The 22134-nt window shown below is 52.3% G+C and overlaps 1 protein-coding gene across 1 annotated transcript in view; it reads left to right on the forward strand.

Moving 5' to 3' along the window:
• MVB12B (multivesicular body subunit 12B) overlaps positions 1–2948 on the forward strand; it is a 209552-nt gene extending 206604 nt beyond the window's left edge. Inside the window, exon 10 of the mRNA XM_043566186.1 lies at positions 1565–2948. Within this exon, the coding sequence (XP_043422121.1) occupies positions 1565–1594 (30 nt within the window). The 3' untranslated portion in view covers positions 1595–2948. The remainder of the gene's footprint in view (positions 1–1564) is intronic.
• Positions 2949–22134: the final 19186 nt, after the last annotated feature.

Genomic DNA, 22134 nt, shown 5'->3' on the forward strand with positions numbered 1-22134 from the left:
CAAGGCCCCTGTAGACAGGGGATGGCAGCAGCTGCCTGGCACCCCTCGGTTCTCAGGAAAAGCAAGCAGCTCCTGGGCTTGTTCTGGAAGCTCAGCAGCCCCCCAGTCTGGCCGCGTGCCTGCGCTCCAGAAGCCCACAGGTTGTCATGTAGGGACCCAGGCCACTCAGCTGGGGAGCCGCTGGCTTAAGGCACAGGTGGTGCTCCCTCTCGCGCCTACCTCAAACGGGGTGCTCCCCGTGCAGCCCACAGGCGTCTGAGCGGGTGTCTGGGCCCTCCCTGGGTGAGTCGCCAGGCAGAAACACTCCGCTTTTTTGACACCATCCAGAAAATGAAAATGTCCCAGGCGTCTACTCCTTCCCTTCCTTTTGGCAACTGAAACTGCCCCGAAACATAACCGAGGTACTGGGTGCAGCGCGGGGGTCCATGCTGGAGTCATGGCCTCCCGCAAAGCCAGCCTTGGGACTTAGGGAGCAAAGCAACGCCTTGGCTCAGACTCTGCCAGGCCAGGCAGGGGGTGACCCCTGACCCCCACCAGCCCACATCACAACATGCTTCCAAACTGGCCCCAACCTGACGGGCACGCGGAGAACCCAGACTTCCTTCCCCACTAGGGCTGCCGCCTGCCCCCATTTCCACCCCCCCCCCCCAAATATTTGGAATGGTCTTTGACTGAAACGAGATTAATCCTCAGTTCTCTGACAGTGTCTTTGGGCATGTGTTTTTATAACCTCTCTTTCAAATGAGAACCATTTGTCGCCGGGAAGCTGGGGAGGCCCAGCCCCAACTGCTGGGCCAGACATCACCGGCACCTGATTGAATGTCAAGGACAGTGCAAGGGGGCAGGGCTGAGGTGAGGGGCGGGACATGAGCAGTGATTACCTGTCCTTTGCTGGTCTCTGCCCTGTCCCCAGCCCTAGCCAGTGGCAGAAGCCAGAGGGTCTGGCTCCAACCCCGCCCGCCCCTCGACCAGCCATATATACTGGAGCTGGTGACTTGACCTCTCTGAACCTTACTTTCCTCCTCTGTAAAATGGGAGGGATGATGGCCCCCAGCTTTCGAGTCATGTGCCCAACCCAGCAACTAGAAGGCGGCAGACCCTAGATGCTGAAGGAGGCTTTTGCACAGTCCCGGCCCCCTCGGAACTCCTGGTGGAAAGGCAAAGCACTCCTGGCTGGGGCCTTCCAGGGGGCTGCAAATGTCTACCGTACGTGTGGCTCGAGCCTCCTCCCCCTTCCAGGCTCAGCCCCGGGCAAGAGGGCATCCCTGCCCAGAACTAAGTTGCTGGAGCTTTAATATGGAGAGGGCTGAGTTTATAGGAACCACAACGCAGCCTCTTTAATTAACTCCCAGCCCTCTGTCGGTGGCCTCCCCCCTCAGCACGGTCTCTCCCCCAAGCCCAGGACCTGTTTGAAGTTTGCAACCCCTCCCACCCCCCTTCCTGCTGGCTCTGCTTGCTGAACCAACTACAGACCCTTCGGGCTCAGCTGGGAGGGATTTACTGGAGAATTTCAATCATGGGTTCTTGGCTCAAACATGTTGCTTCCCCCAAAATCTCCCCACAGGAGCCTGATGCTTGTGGAACCAAGGCTTGAAGGAGGGACTCTGATGACCTCAGAACTCAGAATTCTACCCGGGCCTGTCAGACATCTCCCAGCCCCTCACTTGGAGGAAGGGAGCACAGAAGAGCAAGAAAGACGCAGGTTCCGGAGACAATGCAGAGGTGCGGGAATCCGTTCACCCCTAAGGAGCTGCTTAGAAATAATTCCACCTTCACCGCCACCCCCTACCCCTGCAGGGGCACGTTCGGACAGGTGTCTGCATCGCTGCGGTGTAAGTCCCCGTTGGTCCTGGAGCTGGGGGAAGTCTGGGAAGGAATCGGAGAATCCCGATGGGTAGAATGAGACACCGAAGCCACGGAGACGTGCCATTTTTCTTAAGCTGTGTGGCTTGCCTCCCCCAAGGCGGTCCCTCAGCATTTTTCAGATGAAGGAGCCCACACCCTTCCACGGGAGCCACGCCAAGAAGGTCCTGGGACAGCGGGCCCCATATGCCGCTCATTTTCCTCCCCCGCTGGGCAGGGCTGACTCGCTCCATGTCTCAGACGGAGATCTTTGCGAAAATGACGGATAAGCCACGGCCCCAACTGCTGTGGCCCTGGGGAGAAAAAACATCTTTTGCAGTTTCGAGTAAAGCCTCCCACTTCTCACTTAATAAGTGCTGAAAGCGGCACAAACAGAAAGAGCCCCAGCTTTCCATGACTAACAAGATGACCGCATCAGGCGGCCGCGCTGGGGGATAAGAGCGAGCCGGCCGAGCGTCCCCGGAGTGAGGAGCCCGGTTCCCTCCCAGGATGCTCCGCCAACTGGGCTTTGAAGGCCAGGCCTGCCGGGCCGAGGCTCCGGCGCTCCGACGAGCGGAGGGGGGCAAGGGCCGGGCCTCCCTCCTGCACGATGGGCACAGATTGCCCGAGATAAAGGAACCACAGCTTCATCCAACTTGTGCTGATTCGCTCTTTTCAAAAGCCCTTTCAGATGGTTTCACTTCTCCGCGCGCTTTGTTGAAAGATGTAAAAATTTCAAACCACCACAAAGTAAACATTTCAAAACTCGCTCTTTTCAAAATCAGTCACATTTTCAAAAATCCCTTGAATTCCATCTCTCTGCACCGCCCCCCCCCCCTCCTTTTGCTCTCTTTGGATTTGAGTGTTTTTCATTAATTTAGGAGCAGTCCAGGTAAAGCTGGTGTTTGCGAGCCGTGTTTTACGGGCGGGAAGTAGCTTTGTTATTTAAGAGATGTATTAGATAAGTCGGTGTCTTGTCAAAATCAAGCAGGTTTTCTTTATTAGGGTGAAATCGTAATGAACTCATCTGCTTCTAATATTTATAAAGAGAAGAGAGGCCATTAATTCTACTGCTCGTGAATAAAACCATCTGTGATTTCTTTCCATTTGATGGGTTTTGGTTTTAATATACATTTTTCACAAATAAGCGCAGGGATTTTTTGGGGAAAATGTCACATTCAGGATCTCATAAAGAAAGAATGCAAAGAGAGGAAAACGAAATGTTTTGTTAGCTAAGTAATTTCTCACCTTGCAGAGTGGGGAACATTTGAGCCAACTTTAGCACATTAGGTGATAGAATCGCCCGTTCAACGCTAATGCAATCCATGACATGTTACAAGGCAAACCGCGTCCGTTTTGAAGTTTGTTTTCCTTCGGGAATTACACAGTTCATTTAACCTAATCTGTCCTGACACTTGAATTATAATATTATGAGCTTCTTCAGGGAAGTAAAACAGTAGTTGCCTGCTTAAAAGCAAAGCAGAAGTTAATAAAGTGGGCAAAATGTCAAGGAAAAGGGGCTAATCGAATCATGGTGTCATTCTCTAGAGAAAATACAGTCAAGTTGTATTTTTTTTTTTCCAGTGGAAATCTTGGACGCCTAATGACATATTTCTGTCCAGGAAGAAATCTGAACTCTGAAACCGAACTTGATTAAACCCCAAACTGCAAGACCTTGCCCAATGGGACCACTCGGGGACTTTGACTTCTGGGTGTCAGAGCTTAATTAAAATATTCATCCAGCTGCTCTCCCCTCACCAAGGGGGCCCAGAGGAATTAAACCAATAAGCTTAATTCTATTAGTTCACCTGCCTGTGTACACAGAGATGCAGAAAGACCATTTACTGGTTCAGAAAAAATCATCAGACCCACCCTGTAAATGCAGCATGGGCCGTCACTGCATCACCAAACGGTCCCCCAAACGGAGGTCCGCACAGCACTCTGGAGTCACAACTCCCGACTCCAAACATACACAGCTATTTTTAATCTCTCTTCCAAGAAAATGAAAATGCCAAGCAAGTCGTTAGAAGGACTTCTGCGTGTGCTAGGATTTATAGGTCATTTATAATAACATATAGCATTTACTGGATTCTCTATGCCACTGTGCCGAGCCTTCCCCATTCAGGTCTCCGGGAAAACTTCATTTCCCTTTTATGAAGTAAACGCCACTCACTACCCCCACTTGGCAGATGAGAAAACTGAGGCTCAGAATTCTCAGACCTGAAGGGACCGGAAGCCCAGAATTCTCAGACCAGAGTCTGAGCTCTTAACCCCTAGCAAAGAGGGCTTCACGGACATGTTTATCCTTGAGTTTTAATTTATTTTATATCTGCCACACACACAGAGAGGGTACAACGTAAAAGGTATAGGCGACATGAAGGCAAACGTCAGTCTCGTGCTTTCCCTTCCTCAGCGTCCCCTGCTCCGCTCCCCAAGGCTGCCACTGAGGGCAACTCCCAGTGTCCCCTTCCAGAGTTGAGGCTTATCCCAGCAAGTATGTGCATATATCCTTTTTTTAAAAAAACGCATATGGAGCACAACAGGTACACCACGCTTCAGCTTGCTTTTTTCCTCTCGTAGTGGGTCTTGGGGAGTTCGCCATCTCATTCCTGAGACAGCATTCCATTCCATTCAATAGACGTAATAGACTCAACCATGAAATTGTCCATATTCCGCCAGTTGTGACCAGCAAAAATGGTAACTCAACGTGGTTCTGCTTAATAGGTTTCCCCCTGGTTTCCTGTGATGCACGCTTAGGTGGTTTCCCACCTTGTGCACCTACAAACCGCTGCGCTTAAGTATTATCCGTAGGACAGATTCCTGGGAACATGACTTCCCTGTGATGTGGGCTCGGCAAGTCCCTTCCCTGGGCCTGAAGTCTCCGAGACGAAGCTGCCATACGGGATAATTTCTGAAGCCCCCCGCAGGCCCTATTGTTCTGGAAGACTGTAATCCCCACCTCTGTAATGCCACATCACAGCGATTTCCCACCACCACCTCGTGGAACACATCCACGGCTCAGGGTCCCCCAAATCACTGTGGCAACAAATGTTTTCCACCAAACACTAACTCCCTCCCTGCTGACTGTATTTGTCAGCCAGGGAATGAGACATTTCCCTGTGATCAATACAAATGGGATAGAAATCTATCCCAGGCAGCAACAGCAAGACTTGGTTTTTTAATAAGGGGACCTCCAGAGGATATTGCATTCCTAGGACAACAGCCGACAGACCTTGATTTTTAGTGTCAGAACCTGTTTAAACGCAGAGGTCTGTGACTGAGGACCAGCCGAGCGCTGGGTGGGTGTCTCGGGCTGGAAACAGACTGGTTCTTAAAGGCTGCTGCGAAAACCAGCCGGCTGTCCCGGCCCGCTGCCTGGCCTCAGCCCCCTCGGGCCACCTGTTCACGAAGGCAGCCGAGTTTGCCAGCTGGGCTGCAGTGGAGCCGGTGAGGCTGGCCGGCCGGCCAGAGATATCTGCAGCCACAGACCTGGTTATTTACGGCTTGCCGGTGGTCTCGGGTGACTGGGCATCCCCGGGATGACGGCAATTGGCCTTAAACAAGCCCAGGTTCCCCAGGCGAAGGTGGCAGCGAGCGCGAGCGACCGTACTGACCGGACTCCTGGCTGTAAATTAATCTGGTAACAGAGGGACTCAAAGAGCCACCCTGAGCCGGTTACGGTTTGCAAAGACTTTGGGAAGGGCCAGGTACACACCGTCCAGGACAAACGAGGATGTTCTGAAAACACGATTGTTGCCCCAACGGTCTAGATGCCTCTGGGTCGCCTCTCCCGATTTTTCTGCCTCTTTTAAAATTATCTGCTGATACAGGCCAGGCAGAGAGAGACGGCAGAAAACAGGAAAACAGCTGGCACATAAGGGAGATGGGATCAGCAGTGATTTACTTCCAAGGATCTGATATTTTAAGTTATTGTTGTGTGTGTGTGTGTGTGTGTGTGTGTGTGTGTGTGTGTGCAATAAATCATATTTTAAAGCATCTGTTAATAGAGAGTTTTCCGAAAAAAAAAATAATTAAAAAAATTCTTTCAAGTGGATGGGTTGTTTTGAGAGGCTGAATCCTTGGGTTTTATTAAGAGATGTGACAATAGGAATGTGTCAATAAATTTTTCCTCTGGGAAATTTTACCACCCAATCTTATCATCTAGAAAAGGTCCCGTCCTTTAAAAAATTGGAAGAAAAGAAGCCTTAGATGGTATTGCTTCAAATACTTTGTTTGAATATATGTAAATGCATTTAGTCCTTTGGCTTTTTAACCACTGAATTCATGTTTAGGAATTTTAAATACCATGATGGGCTCTCTCCGAGTTTCAAAAGGCAACTCTCAAAATTACATCTACCAAAGCCCTTAAAATCAGGCACAGAGGTCCCCCAAGGAAGGTCTTGGGGGAGGATTACAACATTCCTTCGTGTGACACAGTGCACCCCGCTCGTGGGCACACTCAGACCCTCTGCTGAAAGGAGCTGGCTGGGCTGCAGCTTAAAACTAATCTTGTCCACGGCTCCCTGGCAAGAGGTCAGGAGGCGACTCTTTCAGAATATGATCTCCGGCGAGATCTGAGGGGCTCCAAGATATAACAAGTTGTAAAAGGGCAGGGGGGTGGGGGGAGAGAAGGAAAGAAAAGAATAAAAGCAAAATTAAATTTTTACAATTAAGTATATATTTTTTTCATTTAGTTAATTTCCAGCCGCTCACGTTTATTGCACATTAATTATGCATACAGCTTTTGTGCGGCTTAAAAAAGTGAAGGATGAGATCCTTATCCTTTTATGGAGGATCAGGCTGCCTTGCTGGAGGCCCCGCCAGCCAGCCGCTGAAGAAGCTTCGGGTCAGAAGGAGCAGAGGCTGCTCCCCCTCTGCCAGCGGCCAGGGCACTTCCCTCCTGGTCAACACTCAGATCCCCCCACCTCGACCCTCTTAAAAGGGTTTTCTACAGCAGGGGTGGCGATCAAGGGCCCTAGAAGGTGGCTGCAAGGGTTTCTAGGCCAAATCTAGGGAAAAGAGTCCAAACTAGCCCCCTGACTGGCCCCACTCAGTTTGTCTTGACCAATATCTGCGTTCAAACGCACTGGCCCGGGCCCAGGTGTTAAAGTAGAATGCTGACAAGGCCTTTGTGGGGACGGGTATGGGGGACACACTTCCTCCCTCCCAACCCCTGCCCCTGAAACACGCCAAAGGAAGCAGAGGATATGGTGGTCCAAGGTGGGAGTATTAGCTGGCCCCAGCCTCAGTCCCCTCCCCAGTGACCACAGGAAGGGATGGGCAGGTGGCCCTCTGCCAGAATGCTGTGTGACAGCAGACCAGAGCCACAGTATCTCTGTGCCCTTCTCTCAGGACCTGCGTGGAAGCTCCTCTGGACGGCAGCGAGTCCTGAGCCTCTCTTCCTGGGAGGGCTCCCCAAACCTGCTGCCCCCCGCTTCGGCTTCCCAGCCCAAAACTCACCAAAGAGGGCCCCACCACCCAAGCAGAAGTGGGGATTCATCCAGACAGTCCCTGTACCAGCTGCCCAGACTTGGGCAAAGAGCACAGACCCAGAAGCCCAAGGCTCCTAGCGCCAGCAAGGGAGAGACCCTCGGGGGCCTAAAGCTGCCCACATTTGGCCACAACCCTTGGGCCCTGCATGGAGCTGGGCTCCCTGCATCAGTGAAAACCTGCCCTTCCTCCTCAGCCTGAGGCCGTGTGCCAGGTCACCCACCTCACGGATACCAAGCACCCAGCCTCAGCTAGCCAGGGCGGGGCAGTCACCCTATTTCCCGCACAGGTTTAAGCAGACAGACTCCAGACCCCGGCCCAGCCCCACGTTCGCTACTGGGCAATTTGGGTAACAGGACTCCCTCTCTGATCCCAGATTCCTCATCTGAAAATAGGGAGAACTGGACACAGGGCCGTCCTGGGGTCTGGGTGGAATACTGCCTCTGAAGCACCCAGCCCAGGGTGAGCTCCTGCAAAAGGAGAGCTCACAGCTCTGAGAGGCGGAGACCGATTTCACAGCTGAGGACACGGAGGCTTTTGGAGGGAAGGTACGCTGCCCAGACGGCAGGACTAGCTGCGTGACCTCAGTGGCCTCTTAGGCTCCTCTGCCCTCAGCTCACGAGGGGCTGGAATCTGACTCCTCCTCCAGCCACTGACGGTAAAGACCAGGCGAGAGTAAAGGAAACTCAGGCAATTGGAACCTCTCCCCCTCAGGACAGCTGCTGTGGCTGCTGCTGGTTTGCCGGGCCCGTCCTTCCCCCCGCAGGAAGAAAGGCTGGCACACAGGCTCTTGGCCCCGGCACCCTCCACTTAGAGCCGCAAACCAGCAGCTCTGATACGGGATATCGCCGAAGGAACAAAGACCACAGGAGCGGCTGGGCCGGAGGGCTTGGCAAGCCGGGGCCTGCAGGAGCCAGCGGTGACCATCGGGGTCAGGCGTCAGGAGCGCACGAACCGGGGCCCCCAGCGCAGGCACCGGCACGGGCTTTGGGACTGGGCTGCCTCCTTCTTTTTTGGTCTTTTAATAAGAAGTGCTCTCCCAATAGTCCTGCAGGAATAAACTGTAAACTGTCCCTCGGCCCTTCTCTTCTAGATTTCCCCCACCCGTCCCGCGGCTCTATGACGGACTTTGAAAATAAAATTGTCATCATAAAGAAATCAACCGTACATAATAATAAACAACATGTTTAACATTTATTAGTCCGCCTTCTGACAAACCGAAACGTGAAAACATGCCAAAATTCTGGTTTCATAAAACAATTTTTCATCAAGTCCTTTCCTTTGACAAAATGCCTCGGTTTTTCATTCCTGGCTGGTGAGATTCACTTCCAATGAGGCACCGTTTCCAGAAACGGGTCTTGGGCCTGATACTCCCAAGTATCTCTGGCTCCATTAGACTTTCTCTGACAACATCCTGGCTTTCTTAGTGAGCAACAGTAAGCAGGCCTGATACCCAGGGAAGGGGCGGCCGGGTGGGGAGCACCACGGTCATAAAACAGAACCTCACAACGCAGCCAGTCGCAGGCACCAAAACCCCACTTTTCTTTCCTGTGGTAAAACTCACGCAATATAAAATGCACCATCTAACCATCGTTAAGCGTGCAGTTCCCTGGCCTTAGGTACGTTCACGTTGCTGTGCAACCATCCATCTCCAGGACGCTTTTCACCTTGCAAAACTAAAATTCCATACCCATTAAACAACTCCCCATGTCCCCCGCCCTGTCCCCCCAGCGACCACTAGCCTACTTCTGTCTACGAATCAATCTGAATTCTCTGGGTACCTCCTGTATGTGGCATCATACAGCATCTGCCTTTTTGTGACTGGCTTATTTCGCTCGCTGTCCTTCAGGTTCAAACGTGTTAGGGCATGCACCAGAACTCCTGCCTCTTTAAAGCTCGGTACCATCCCGTTGTACCAAAACCCTATTTCTGACATCCCACAGCTACTCAGCGACGTACGCAAGTAGATGATCACTTTCACAGATGCACATTACAATGCTCCCCCTCGAAGGCGCCACACAGCACCCAGGAAGACACCCCATCTCACCCCCGCCCCAGCCCCGCTTTGACGGCCCTGAGGGGAGCTGGGGATCTGGGGGTACCCCAGTCAGCCCAGGTCTCACAAAGATTCAAACTCAGCGCCAGTCTGCCTGCCAAGCCCCTACTGTCCTCACATGCCTCTGTCCTCTGAGCAGGGGCAGGGCCGGAACAGGCTCCTCTGCGCTCCGGGGGAAGGGCCTGGGATGGGAGGCACGGTGGCCTCCAATGCAGTCAATCAAATCGCTCCCAAGCACCTACTGCGCGCCAGCAGTCCGCTCTCTGAGAGCTCACTGCCTCTGTCACCACACGTCATCCCAACCTCCTTCCTCCTAGCTGCCCCGAACGGGATCGAAATCAAAGGAAGCTTTTGAAATAATCCTCTTCTGCCAGGTCTTTTGTTCTTCTGAGGTACCATACGGTCCTTATGTCTAATTATCAAAATCCCACCCTCTCAAACTACCACTAATTTTCATCAAACGGGAAGGAAGGGTGTTCCGGTTACAGAGGAAACTACTGTCATCTCAGAAGATGCACACTGGAAATATTTAGGGCTGACACAGGAAACTTTTCAAAGTTAGAGCAAAAAATACTTGTAGATCTATGGACCCCAGACGAGGCACGTACGGCAAAATGTTTACACGTGGTGAATCCAGAAGGCCGGTATACGGGCATCTGTATACTCCTCTTTCAACTCTTCTGTGTGTTTGGGGGTTTTCATAATAAAAAGTCTGGGGGAAAATCTTTCGCTTTCTTCATGCCTCTCCCTTTACTATGTCCCGCTGCACTCCCCACAAATGTGACCCAAAGGTCAATGATGGGACACGAAAAGAACATTCTGCCAGGCAGACGAGCAGGTATGCCCAACCTTCCATCTTGTAATGGAGGCGTCACGTGGCCCTGCCCACGAGCTGCCCAAAGAGGCGGTTCAGATGGGAGCCTGGAGCCGCAGCAGGGGGACTCTCCCATCATACACCATGCCTAGGAACTCATAAGGACGATGGCCAGGGCTGTCATCGGACACCAAGTAGGAGGTAATGTCCGCAGTTTTCTCTCCCCGCGGCGTGGCCACACTCTGGGCTGTCCCCGTCGTCTGTGAAGTGTGTGACACAGAACCTGTTGCTCATCGGACTCAGAAACCCCTCTACGAGCGCAGGCACCACACCCACCTCACTCGCCGCGGTCTCCGGCCCAGAGCCCGGCACAAACCGGGTGCCTGATGGAATGAACTAAAGCTTACGACGGAGGTTCTCTTTTCACAAGTTACAATAAAGTTGAGGGCCTTCCTCACAGCTGACCACAGACGGGGGTGAGGGGCTGGGAGGGTGGGCATTGGGCACACCTGCTGCCCGTCTTTCTGAGCAGCTGCAGTGGAAGGTAAGCAGGCGGCAGGCCCGAGGAGTCTCGACCGGAACGCCTAAAGAGCAGACAGCTGGGATCAGGGCAGGAGAAACACAGGTGAGGCCAGAAGATAGGGGTGGTGGCAGACCAGCCGCTAGATCAGCGACAGATGTGACCTGGTCAGAACTGGGGATCCAGGTGAGCCTCCCCAGAGCAGCCTCTGAAACCAAGCACTCTCCCATGTGAAGGCCCTGGGGTGGGACAGCCTTCCTCTGGCCACTCAACGTCTGCCAGCCGGTAAGGGGGACCGGAAGGGGGGGGGGCTCCCTCTCTGACAAGGGGGAACCACCTAAGAGGGTGTATTTTATAACCATTAGAGATCACAGAGAAGCACACTGGGCTGGGGGTGGGCCTCCTGGGGCCCCGGTGGCCAGCAGGCAGCCAAGAGGGACCTAGGGTGCCAGGTTCAATGCTCCCTTCCCTTCCAGAGATGCTGCCCAGGGCAGTCAGGGCTCAGGGAGACCTCTGGACACCTGGAGGTGGCAGAGACCTCTGAACTGGGGACTTGCTGACTTTGTGGCTGTGGCCTTACAGAAAGCCCATCACGGGTAAGAAGAAATGGAGGAGGAACTGCGCAGGTAGAAAACTGGTTTGTCCACGGGCATGCGAGAGGGCCAGCTGAGGCCCCTGCCCCTTTCACAAGGCCAAGAGTTAAGAGCTGGACTGTGAGATAACAGATTCAGTCCTGTGCTGACCCCGACCAGCAGCAAGCCACCTAGCTCCCGGAGCCTCCCTTTGCTCTTCTGTGAAAGGGGCACAACAGTGCTACTGTAGTCAGTGGTCCTTGTCAAAAGACCTGGCACAGTGCCTGGCCCAGAGTGAGCGCTCAGTGAGGGGTGAGTGTTATTATCACGGCCGCTGTTATTGCGGGCCGTGTGCGCTCCCCACGCCAGCGAGCTCTGTGACTGCTGGGATTTGCAGAGATGCACTTTACACAACGCTGATCCCCTGGGCCGGCAGACACAGCGTGACGGCAAGTAGGTCTCAACACTGCATCCAAAGCCCCCTCCTCACCCGCTGCCTGTGTCCGAGGTCAGCATTCCCAGTCCAGGGGCTGCCATCTCCCTCCCACCCCCCAGCCCCGACCAGGAGATAGGATGGCCCGTGTCCCCCCCGGGGACGCAGGCCAGAGACTTGGCCTTGCTGTTTGCCACGAAAGAGCAAAACCACCGCAGGGTTCAAAAGGAAAACCTGGTAACTCGTCCCAGACGGTCCGTCCGCTTTATCAAAGCTGATTCCAGGGAGCAGCGTCCCCACCGGGAGAGGCCACAGCCTCATTAGAGAGTTCTGAGAACGTTGAAATGACCTGGCCGCCGCGCGTCCCGGGACAATTAGGACTGTCCCTGGGCCTTCAAAGGCGAGCGCCGTGTGCGTGCGCGCGTATGGGTGTGCGTGGGCGCGTATGGGTGTGCGTGGGCGGGGATGTGCGTGTCTTCTTGCTTTAGTGCTTTTTGGCTGTTTTTCTCTTCTCGGGTTTCGCCCCCGTCAGCACCGGCTCCGTGCGTGTCCCAGCAGCCCCGTCTCCGACCCTCGGGACACCCCCAGAGGTCCCAGACCTGGCAAAACCTCCCCGGGGAGGTTTTGCCCGCATGTCCTTGGAACAGGCCCCAGGACGCCGCCCTGAGACACCCAGCTCGGCCAAGAGATGGGAACCATGCCAGCTCTCTGGCCAGTTCCTTCTGCTGCAGCTCCCCCATCATGAGCCCAGAATGCAAACTATTCCCCCACAGCAAACTCCCGGCTCTGGTTTCCGGATGCCTCCCTCCGATGCTGCAGTCTAAGCCGAGATTCTTCTCCAAATCCCGAAGAGCACCTCCCCCGCCCCTTTCCTGTGGAATGTTTCTTACCCACATCAGGAGGCATAAGCAGGGACAGTAACACGTTCCTCCGCACCCCTGGACGCTGCCGGGGCCTTAGTTTGAGAGGCGTCGTGCCGTCCGGAGACACGGGCTCGTTTTGGGAATGCCCCCCCACCAAAAAACAGATCCAGGCCACGCAACACGGGCCTGCCCAGTCCTGCCAACGCTGCCGCCCATAGCCCAGGCCCCTGGCACCATGGAAGTTTCCTGTAATCGAGGACTCCACTTGTGAGACGCAGATTCTGACATCGGGCAATTATTGGAGGGGATCCGCATGTTGCTTTAAGTGAGAAGGCAAATTCTAGATACTTTTGTCATAACACCAGAGGAAGCAGGCGCAATATTTGCAAAATTGGAAACAGCCTTGGGTCTCAGCCCCTCGCTGATGGCACTCAGGTATTAATCCATTAAGGCAATCAAAAGAGCTTAAATAAAAGTCTGAAGCCTGCAATATACATGTCCATGAACAAGCGGTAAAACTTCCTGAAAAGGTGATTTCAAAGCCATATTGCCCACGCTTGGCAAATTGCATATTTAATTATTTTGTCAGTCCCTCTTTCTCCTCTAATCTTTGGGGAAAATGCCCTGAGACATACGAAACCAGTTAGGATAATTAAGGTACGATGGAATTAGGTGTCGGCTGATTTCTCAGAAAGATGCCATCCTCTAACTTGGTATGAGATGTGTGCAGGCCCCAAAAGCAGTAACGTCTGTAATGTCTGCCTTTCTATGGAAAGATCAAAGGTCTTTTGCCCCTTTCAGGATGTTTGTAGAATTTGTTTCCCAATTATCCCACATTTGCGCACTGGGACATCCTAGTTAACTCTTTGATGGCACCTCTGGAATTGGGCCGTAATTGACATCAAGCTGCACCTCCAGGCTCCAGGCTGGGGGCCAAGGTTCTGATCTGGAGTCTATGCTCCTAGAGGAAAGAAGATGGATGGAAGATAGAAAGGGGGTAAAGGCTGAGGTTTGGGTCCCTTAGAGCCTGGCTGCCACATTCACTCAGTGATGAGGACTCTCCATTATTCAGACTTGGCTGAACGCTGGTAAACTCCTCTGCTGTCACTCTGGTGTGAATTTGGGCTAGGATTTGGTCTTTGCATAGTTTTGCCATCTTAAGATACAGACACTGAATACACTCAACATGTTATTTTCCCACATCAGGATATTTCTTCTTGTCCAGAAAGAGGTTAAGAAGGGAGAAAGCCATCAAATATTTTGGAAAGGGGAGAAAAAGTCACCAAGATTTGAAGTTTTAGTTGTGGCAATTTGAACCTAAATGTGATTAGGATAGTATGCCGAGGTATAAAGTCAAATGCTAAAAAATTTTAAAGAAAATATGAAGACTTTTCCTAGCACGTATTTCTTTTACTTTTTCACTATTTCTTCTTTTCAGGTCTGTCGGTCTTTCTGGACTCTGCAAATATTTTTTTCCCCGACTGCTTAGTTCAAATAATTGGTCTTGAACATCTTTGTCTTAGGTTAAGAGAAAGGGAGAAAGAAAAAGACAGACCTAAATATTTATATGCCAATACAATGGCCCTCCTGGAAATAATTTTTTGAAAAAGCCCTCAATAATTTGAAAAATGAAATACCATGGACTCAAGGAATCACGTCCTAAGAGCTGCCCCAAGAACCTGTGGTGGTCCTTTACCCTTTTCTTACCTTCCATATTATCCCTTAAAAATCCACCTGTGTCCCAGCAAATTTTTAATCAAGGAGATGAACTCCCAGAGCATCAGAGGGAAAAGTTTCCCTTAAGGCAGCTGTTTTCCATATTCTCACAGAGGACCCAGAAATCACAGAGGCAGCCTGTCGGCACTGCCGCGTTCTCTACAAACAACGAACTCAAAAATGACTCGTTTCCCAAGTAATTTTCATTGTGAAGAAGCCCCCTACAAAAATACACACTGAAAGAAAAATAGCACACGGAAACGCATTTTCTACTCTTTGCAACAGTAAAGGGGTGATTACGGTTTCTGGCGTTTCCAAATGCTAACAGCCAAGTGCTTCTAACCCGGGTTCCTGCTGCCTTAAAAGGCCCTGGAAGGTTCTGCCTAGGAGGGAACAGGCACCCCAAGCTGGGGAAAGGGCCCTAGAGTTGTCAGATTTAACAAGATGCAAATACATACCAAAAAAAAAAAAAAAGCACCAATTAGTATTTCAGATAAATTAGAATTTTTTTTAGTATAAATGTGTCCCAAATATTACATTGGACATACTTATACTAAAAAATCATTCCTTGTTTTCCGAAATCCCATTTGCAAAGAGCACTCTGTATTTCATCTAACAACCCAGCCCTGGGTTCCAAATGGGATACAGGAAGCAGAGCAGGAACATCCGAGTCTTCCCACCCAGAAGCAGAATTGCGTCCATCGAGAAAACACTGTTTAGGGTTGCGTCGGGAACAAGGCTTGGCTGCCATCATCCTGCCGTGTGACTCCCACAGACCTGTCTCAGTACCCCGGTTTTCTCATCCAGGAGTTGGGGGTTGGAGTGAGGTCTGAGGTTTGCAGGAAGGAAGCTACTAGCTCTATGCCAGCCCTCAGGGGGCTTGGTAGCATCTCGCCTAGCCCTCCCTACACAAGCCCCCGTGTCCCTGATCAGAGGGAGGAAGCACCAGGCTGCTGATCACCCAGTGAGAAGACACAGCCTTTGCTTAGGGCACCAGCTGAACACGGACACCCAGGAATTTTAGCTGAACTGTTTTAAAGCACCAATGTACTCATTGTGGGGAGACCTGGCACTTTGTAGGCCTTCCTAACACTTCACAGTTCGGTGCTGTTTTATTTTGATAAACCGTGGGAGTTGGGGGGGGGGGGTACAATCATGACAGTTTAGGGGTTTTGACCGCTGAAGGTCTTGACTTCTGGGTCTGGCGGTCCCTGGCCTATGTGGGTCCAGGCCTTCAAGATACAGGGGTTCTTGAAGGGGTTCCCCCAGACCCCTCACTGCTCAGTGAGCTTCGGGAAGTGACCTCAGAGGCTCCTGTTGGAGGCTTGTGATCTGAGAATGCCAGCCCTGCTGGAGTGATCAATGCAAATCATGTCTGTAGGGGAAGAGGGTACGGTTCTTCAAGACCAACCTTCCACATTCTCTCTCTCTCTCTGGCCCCAGGCCCCACTTAGGAGCTGCTGTCCTGTTTCTTCTGACAGCGCCTCAGAGGACTGCCCTCCCTTCGGTCCAACTATTCCCTCAGCCAGTTCTTTCTCCTATCCCCCCTAATTCCCTCCTGCTGTAGAAGCTCTTCTGGTCCTGCTGAGCCTCCAGGGGGACAGAGAACAGCTGGTCAGCATCTGGTGCTCTCCATTAGCCAGGGCCCCTGCCCCCTGGGCCTTCCGCTCCCCGGGCGGAATAATCCCGCTTCCTCTAACCTTTTGGCTGGGTCCCGAGCCCCAGGGCTTTCATCATGTCCAGTGCGGCCTCTGATGCCCCTCCAGGCTCCTTAGCCCTCCTACGGCTTCTGCTGGGCCAGGCCAGGCTGACCGGCTAGGGCTGGGTCAGGGGGTGAATGACCCCCGCTCTCCTCCCAGCCCAGAGAAGTTGGGGGGGGGGGGTGGAGGGGCAGCTGTGTCTAGGGGAAGGAGGCAGAGGTCAGGGCCATGCCAGGTTCTCCCACTGCCAGGTGAGCCAAATTTTTTCGTCTAGAAATTGGGGACCCTATGATCTCCCTCGAAGGTTTGGTGGGAGGACACCAGCAGGGCATATGGGTAGAGCCCTTTGCTTCTGTTCCAGGCCATCCTGAACTCCTCTTCCTCTGTTGGGTGATTTGGGGCCAGTAACCTTGCCTCTCAAACCTGAGCTTCCTCACCTATAAAGGAGCAGTTAGGAAGTTCTGGAGAGAAACCTGCAACGTTCTTGGCCCTGCCCCCACAGCAAGAGCTCAGAAATGTTAGGATGTGTGTCGTTGGTGGGTGCTGTGAGCAGCGACAGTATCATTATTTGTCATCCCAGACCAGAAGCGTGCACGTCCCAGAGGCCCAGCCCTGCCTCCCTTCACAGTCCTTGGTTGCGGGCCTGTCGGATTCTGCTGCCGCCCCTGGCTGGGAAGCAGGGGTCTGCAAACACAGTGGAGTTAGCTTTCCCGCCTCAGTGCTCCCAGAGAGACTTGAGGAATCTCCCCTTTCCAAAAGTTTCCGTGGCCTCAGTGTGGTGCCTCTACAGGCCCTGAGGGTCAGAGAATGGCTGAATCTGGTGGTCCTGTCCCTTCCCTCCCTTGGGGTGAAGTGTATGTGCCCCAAGGCAGCATGGGCACCGAGCCGGCAAGGTCAGTGCTGCTGAACTCCAATGCTCAGCATTTACAGACTTGAACAAAAAAGCTCACAGAGTTTCTGGCCTCCGTACGGACCTCGGGTTCATGTCCCTCAGGAGACCCAACACCATATAAGGGTCCCAGAAACGCCAGTTGTTCAGGGTCCAGAAGCGGCATAAGCTGTCAGATTTAGGAAGGAGCCCTCTGGTCCTCAGGGGTGGTTCGTCCTGGAAGGGGCTGCAGAGCCACGCCCTACCCGCACCGTCTTCCTGGGGCCTCTGTGAGGCTTGGGAGCCAGGAGCTTGGGGCTTGCTCTCCAGCTCTCGTCGAGGTTAGGCAAGAGCCACTGGCAACGTCCCCAGCTCCCCCGCTGCATGCCGTCGCATCTGCAGGCACAGCTCTGCACCCAGCACATACCTCACGATTAATTTGGTGATCACAACTTGGAAAGGATCCCGGAGACTAGAACGCTATTTATTAAATGCGAACTTCTAATTACTTCGCGGAATGCCGATGAAACTGCTCCTTAAGTAATCTTTTTTTCTAGTGACTGAGCCGCAACGTATTTTTCTAGCAATTATTTTTAACATCCCCCCAAAGCTGCCCCGAAGATATGCAAAACACATTTCGTACGAATCGCACTTAAGAGAGACAAGCTCTCTTTTCCCTCCATCTCAGTTATTAAGAAAATGGGAAGTCAAATTTGTCGATAATCACATGTCCGCAACAGATCCTACTGGGGGTGGCTCCCCCACAGCAACCAAGGAAGGGAAACCAAGAAATAAACCAGAACACATGCCTTCAATGTCTGCGTGTGTTTGCCATTCCTGCCAAGGTGTGTCAGTTCCAGGGCGGAATTTTCCTGGCGTCAAATGGCAGCGAGTCCCTGGCTCCCCCCAGGCTCTGCAAGTGGGCTGGATGGAGTTTAGAGCCGTAAGAACTTACCTGCGGGCGTCCCGAGGGGCAGGCTCGTCTCCGAAGCTGGCTGTGCCAGGGCTGGGCGACAGAAGGTGGAGGTGCGGCGTGTGGAGGCCCTTTGTGGACAGGTGCACGGGCCCATCCCTCTCCGAGGCGCTACCTGCGGTTTACTGGACGTTTATTAGAAGCCCACGCAATATCATGGAGCACCTGCAGGCAATAAAACCCCTTACATGTGTGAGGCCTTGAGGAAATTAACGGCTCCTCCCTGGGGATGCATATTTTGTGAAGATGTTTATTACAGATGAAGTGCTCCCGGGGTGGAACATTAACAAGTTGTACAGTGATAAAAGGATTTTTATCCTTTTTCGGTGACAGAAGTAGGAAGAAGGCTTTAACGGAATCCATAAAAGGCCGACTTCCTAATGAATTTTCTTAACTCTTTATTAATAGGGTCAGCTGAGTGGAGTCGGGGTCCTTGGACCGCTGGACAAGGGGGATGGAGACAAACGGGGGGCCGAGGGCCTGGAGGCTGGACAGAGAACGCACAAGAAGGGTCTGGGTTCGAATTCCAGGCAACAAAGACCATCTGAGAGCCGGGTGCATGAGGAATGCATTCGGCCCCAGGAAACTCATTTGGAGGCCCCTCCAGGTGATGGGGTGAGTCAGGCCAAAAGGCAGGTTCCAAACCCCTCTTTTTAACCCCCTGTTCCCCACTCCGGCCTGCAGGCCATTACCAAGATGAAAGCCCAGAGAATGCCTTTGGACCATGACTGCGGAATCTAATTGAATTATATGAACGCAGTTAAACGTCTGCTTCAGAGAGGCAGGGCTCACTTTCAAGACTGGATGCTTCAGGAGTTAATGGGCTATTTGAACAATACAGGCCAAGAGCCGAACACAGGTGGGCTGTGTTAATAACTTTATTTAGACCCGCTTTTTTTTTTCCCTTTGAGGCGCACAAGCCTTCCATTAATGCATTCATTAGAGTTTATGGCCGGGCTCTGGTTTTCTCCTAATGACACTGTCCAGACCCGGCTCCCCGGCTAATTGAGGCCAGCTGCCCGGCTGCCCCGCCCCGGCCTTGGGACCCAGGGTGACCAGGATTAGCTGCTGGAGCTGGACCTGGGCCTGGGCAGGGCTGGGGAAGACAGCGGTTGAGGGAGCGAACCCTGCTGCTCCCCCGCCCCAGTAGCTACGGGAGAGAAGGGGTCAAGGGAGCCTGTGGGACACCCAGCCCCACCCAGGCACAGAGAAGGAACCCAGATGGGTGAGCTTCTATTCATTCCAACCCACCCCCCTTGCCATCTCCCCTCCGGCCCCCTCCTGGCCCTCCTCCCCATTGCAGTCACACTGATGTTCCAAAAGGCCAATCAGATCCTCTCAGGTCCCGCTGAACAGCCGCTGGGGCTCCCCACTGCCCTCAGAGGAAAGTTCAGACTTTGTGTCGGCATTCGACGTTGCTTCTGTTGTCTCCAGCCTCATCTGTCACTCTCATCTTCCTGCATCCTGTGCCCATCCTCTGCTTGTTGTGAACCATAAGCCAGGAATGCCTCCCCTTTATCCCCATGGGCACCCCCCCGACCTTCTCTCAAACCTGCCAGACCCAGTTCAAATGCAGCCTCCTCCAGGAAGCCTTCCTTTTCTGCCTGAGTCAGAATCCTATGGATGTGGGTATGTCTTATCATTGGCTCCCTCTGTCCACGAGACCATGAATATCCTGAGGGCAGGGTCCATGTTCATTGTTATTATCAAAGTAACTGTAGCACACTAGTTGTTCCCCTTGTCCAGCATTTACCGTATGCCGGGTGCTTTAATGAGCATTAGCTCATTGAGCTTCCACAGTACCCTGGGAGATACAGTCATTGTCCCCATTCTACAGATGAAGAAACTGAAGCCCAAGGACAAGAAATCCCTTGCCCGAGGATACCCAGCTCTCTCATACCAGACCTCACTTCCCCTCCCCCATCGACATCATGGGACTGTAGCAGCGGTATGCTGGAATTGATCGATACCAGCTTGGAAGTGCTGCTTGTTCATTTTCAGGAATTCATTTTGTGAGCTGGTTGTTAAAAGCAGCCGCTGTCAGAAATTAAATTATATAGGGGCGCCTGGGTGGCTCAGTCGGTTAAGCGTCCGACTTCCGCTCAGGTCATGATCTCTCAGTCTGTGAGTTCGAGCCCCGCGTCGGGCTCTGTGCTGACAGCTCAGAGCCTGGAGCCTGCTTCCGATTCTGTGCCTCCCTCTCTCTCTGCCCCTCCCCCGCTTGCACTCTCTCCCTCTCTGTCTCAAAAATAAATAAAAACATTTAAAAAATTTTTTTAAGAAATTAAATTATATAAACTTACAATTAAATAAGTGATATGAAAATCAAAGGTAATAAATACTCCAAACCCATCGATTCCTATAAATTCACTTCATTTTACTCTCACCGATGCTCTTGACATTGTCTCTGTCCATTGTCTCTGTTGTAAAACTACCATATGGTGGTAACTGAACATCCCTTCCCAGCTCCACGTTTGGTGACATCACGTTGGTAGCTTGAAATCAGCCACGGGGTCAACCTTTGTACCGTGGAAATTGGCAAAGTGTACAAGTCAGGGTTGGTTGACTTGTTCTCCAGAGAGCCGCTGGTAAGACGTGTACAAACATACTATCAGATTCTAGAGAAGAGTCAATAAAGAATCTAACTAGAGCCCTGAGCACAGGGCCTGGTACCTATTGGGCACCCAGTTAAAAGTTGGTTTGAAGATTATGAGTGGTGGTCATGGCAACAATGCCAACCATGTCATGCTCCCCATGTGCCACCCCCCAAACCTCTCTCCACCCCAGTTCTGTCTCCTGAGCTCCAGACCCACCTCGCCCCAGCTTCCTGGACACCTCCATTAGCATGCTCAGGAGCTCCTTGGAGTTGACACGTCCAGAATGGAATCTCTGACCCACCCCGGACTCCCCAGCTCAGTGAATGGCGTCTTCGCCCCCCAGTGGCCAGGCCATCCCTCTTGCCTCCACCCTGTCTGCCAATCCCCACCACCAGCCCTTCACCACTACCTCTTGCCTGCACTGGGGAAACTCACCATCAGTGTTCGCCGATCTCACTTCCTCCAGTCCACACCCTTCCAATGGGCATAAGTCTAACCCTATTACCCAATCACCTGCAGAAGAAGGTCCAAGCTCCTCCCTATCACCTAAGGCTTGCTCCAGCCTCCTGCTGCTAACTACAGGTCCTCATCTCCCACCTCCTCCCTCGGTACATTCTGCTCCCTGCGATGCCAAACCGCTTATATTTATTGAGCACATTCTTCTGGATGGCGTTGAGTACTGGGGCTACAAGAGTGAACAAGGCAAAGTCTGAAACTCGCACTTTAGCAGACAAAAAAAAAAAAGTTAAAAATCATATATATATATCGGGACACCTGGGTGGCTCAGTCAGTTAAGCATCCAACTTTGGCTCAGGTCATAATCTCGAAGTCGGTGGGTTTGAGCCCCCCTTGGGCTCTGCGCTAACAGGTCAGAGCCTGGAGCCTACTTTGAATTCTCTGTCTCCCTCCCTCTCCCTGCCCCTCCCCTGTTCATGCTCTGTCTCTCTCTCAAAATAATAAACATTAAAAAAATTTTTAAATCATATATATATATGTGTTATGATATATACGCACACATATATATATGTGTGCATATATATGTATATGTGTACATATGTATGTGTATGTATACTATCAGGTGGCTTTGCTAGCATAGAGGAAAATAAAGCAGGATGAGAACAGAGAGTAATAGAAGGGGTTATTTCCTATAGGGGTAGAGGACAGTCTCGCCAATTGGTGACATTTGGGCAGAGACGAGGAGAAAGTGCAAAGGCCCTGGGTCGGGACCATTAGGGCTATGCAAGGAACAGCAATGGTTAGAATAGAGTGATCAGGTAAATTCAGAGAAACACAGGGCTCACATCACATCAGGCCTTGTTTGGGCCAAGGACTTGGAATTCATCCAGAGTAAGCTAAGAAGCCATTAGCAGATTTTCAGCAGGGGAGTCACAGGATGCACTAGGAGGCAAGTTCAGGTGTCCTGAGGAGACGACGGGGGCTATGCTGGCTCCTCCTTCTGTACCTTGGCTCACGGTATCCTGTCAGCCTGGAATGGCCGGTCCCCACTTCTCCTTATCAAGTTAAGTCTAAATCCAGGGCCACCTCCTCCAGGAAGCCTCTTTGATTTCTCTCCCTGGGTTGGGTCAGGTAGCCCTTTCCCATGTTCTCCTGATGCCCATTCATATCCCCCTCACTGCAGTTACCTCGCTGTTTATAAGGTCTCTCTCCTCACCTGTTTCCCCAACAGCCA

This window comes from Prionailurus bengalensis, chromosome D4, assembly GCF_016509475.1.
Source record: "Prionailurus bengalensis isolate Pbe53 chromosome D4, Fcat_Pben_1.1_paternal_pri, whole genome shotgun sequence".
Lineage (NCBI taxonomy): Eukaryota > Metazoa > Chordata > Mammalia > Carnivora > Felidae > Prionailurus > Prionailurus bengalensis.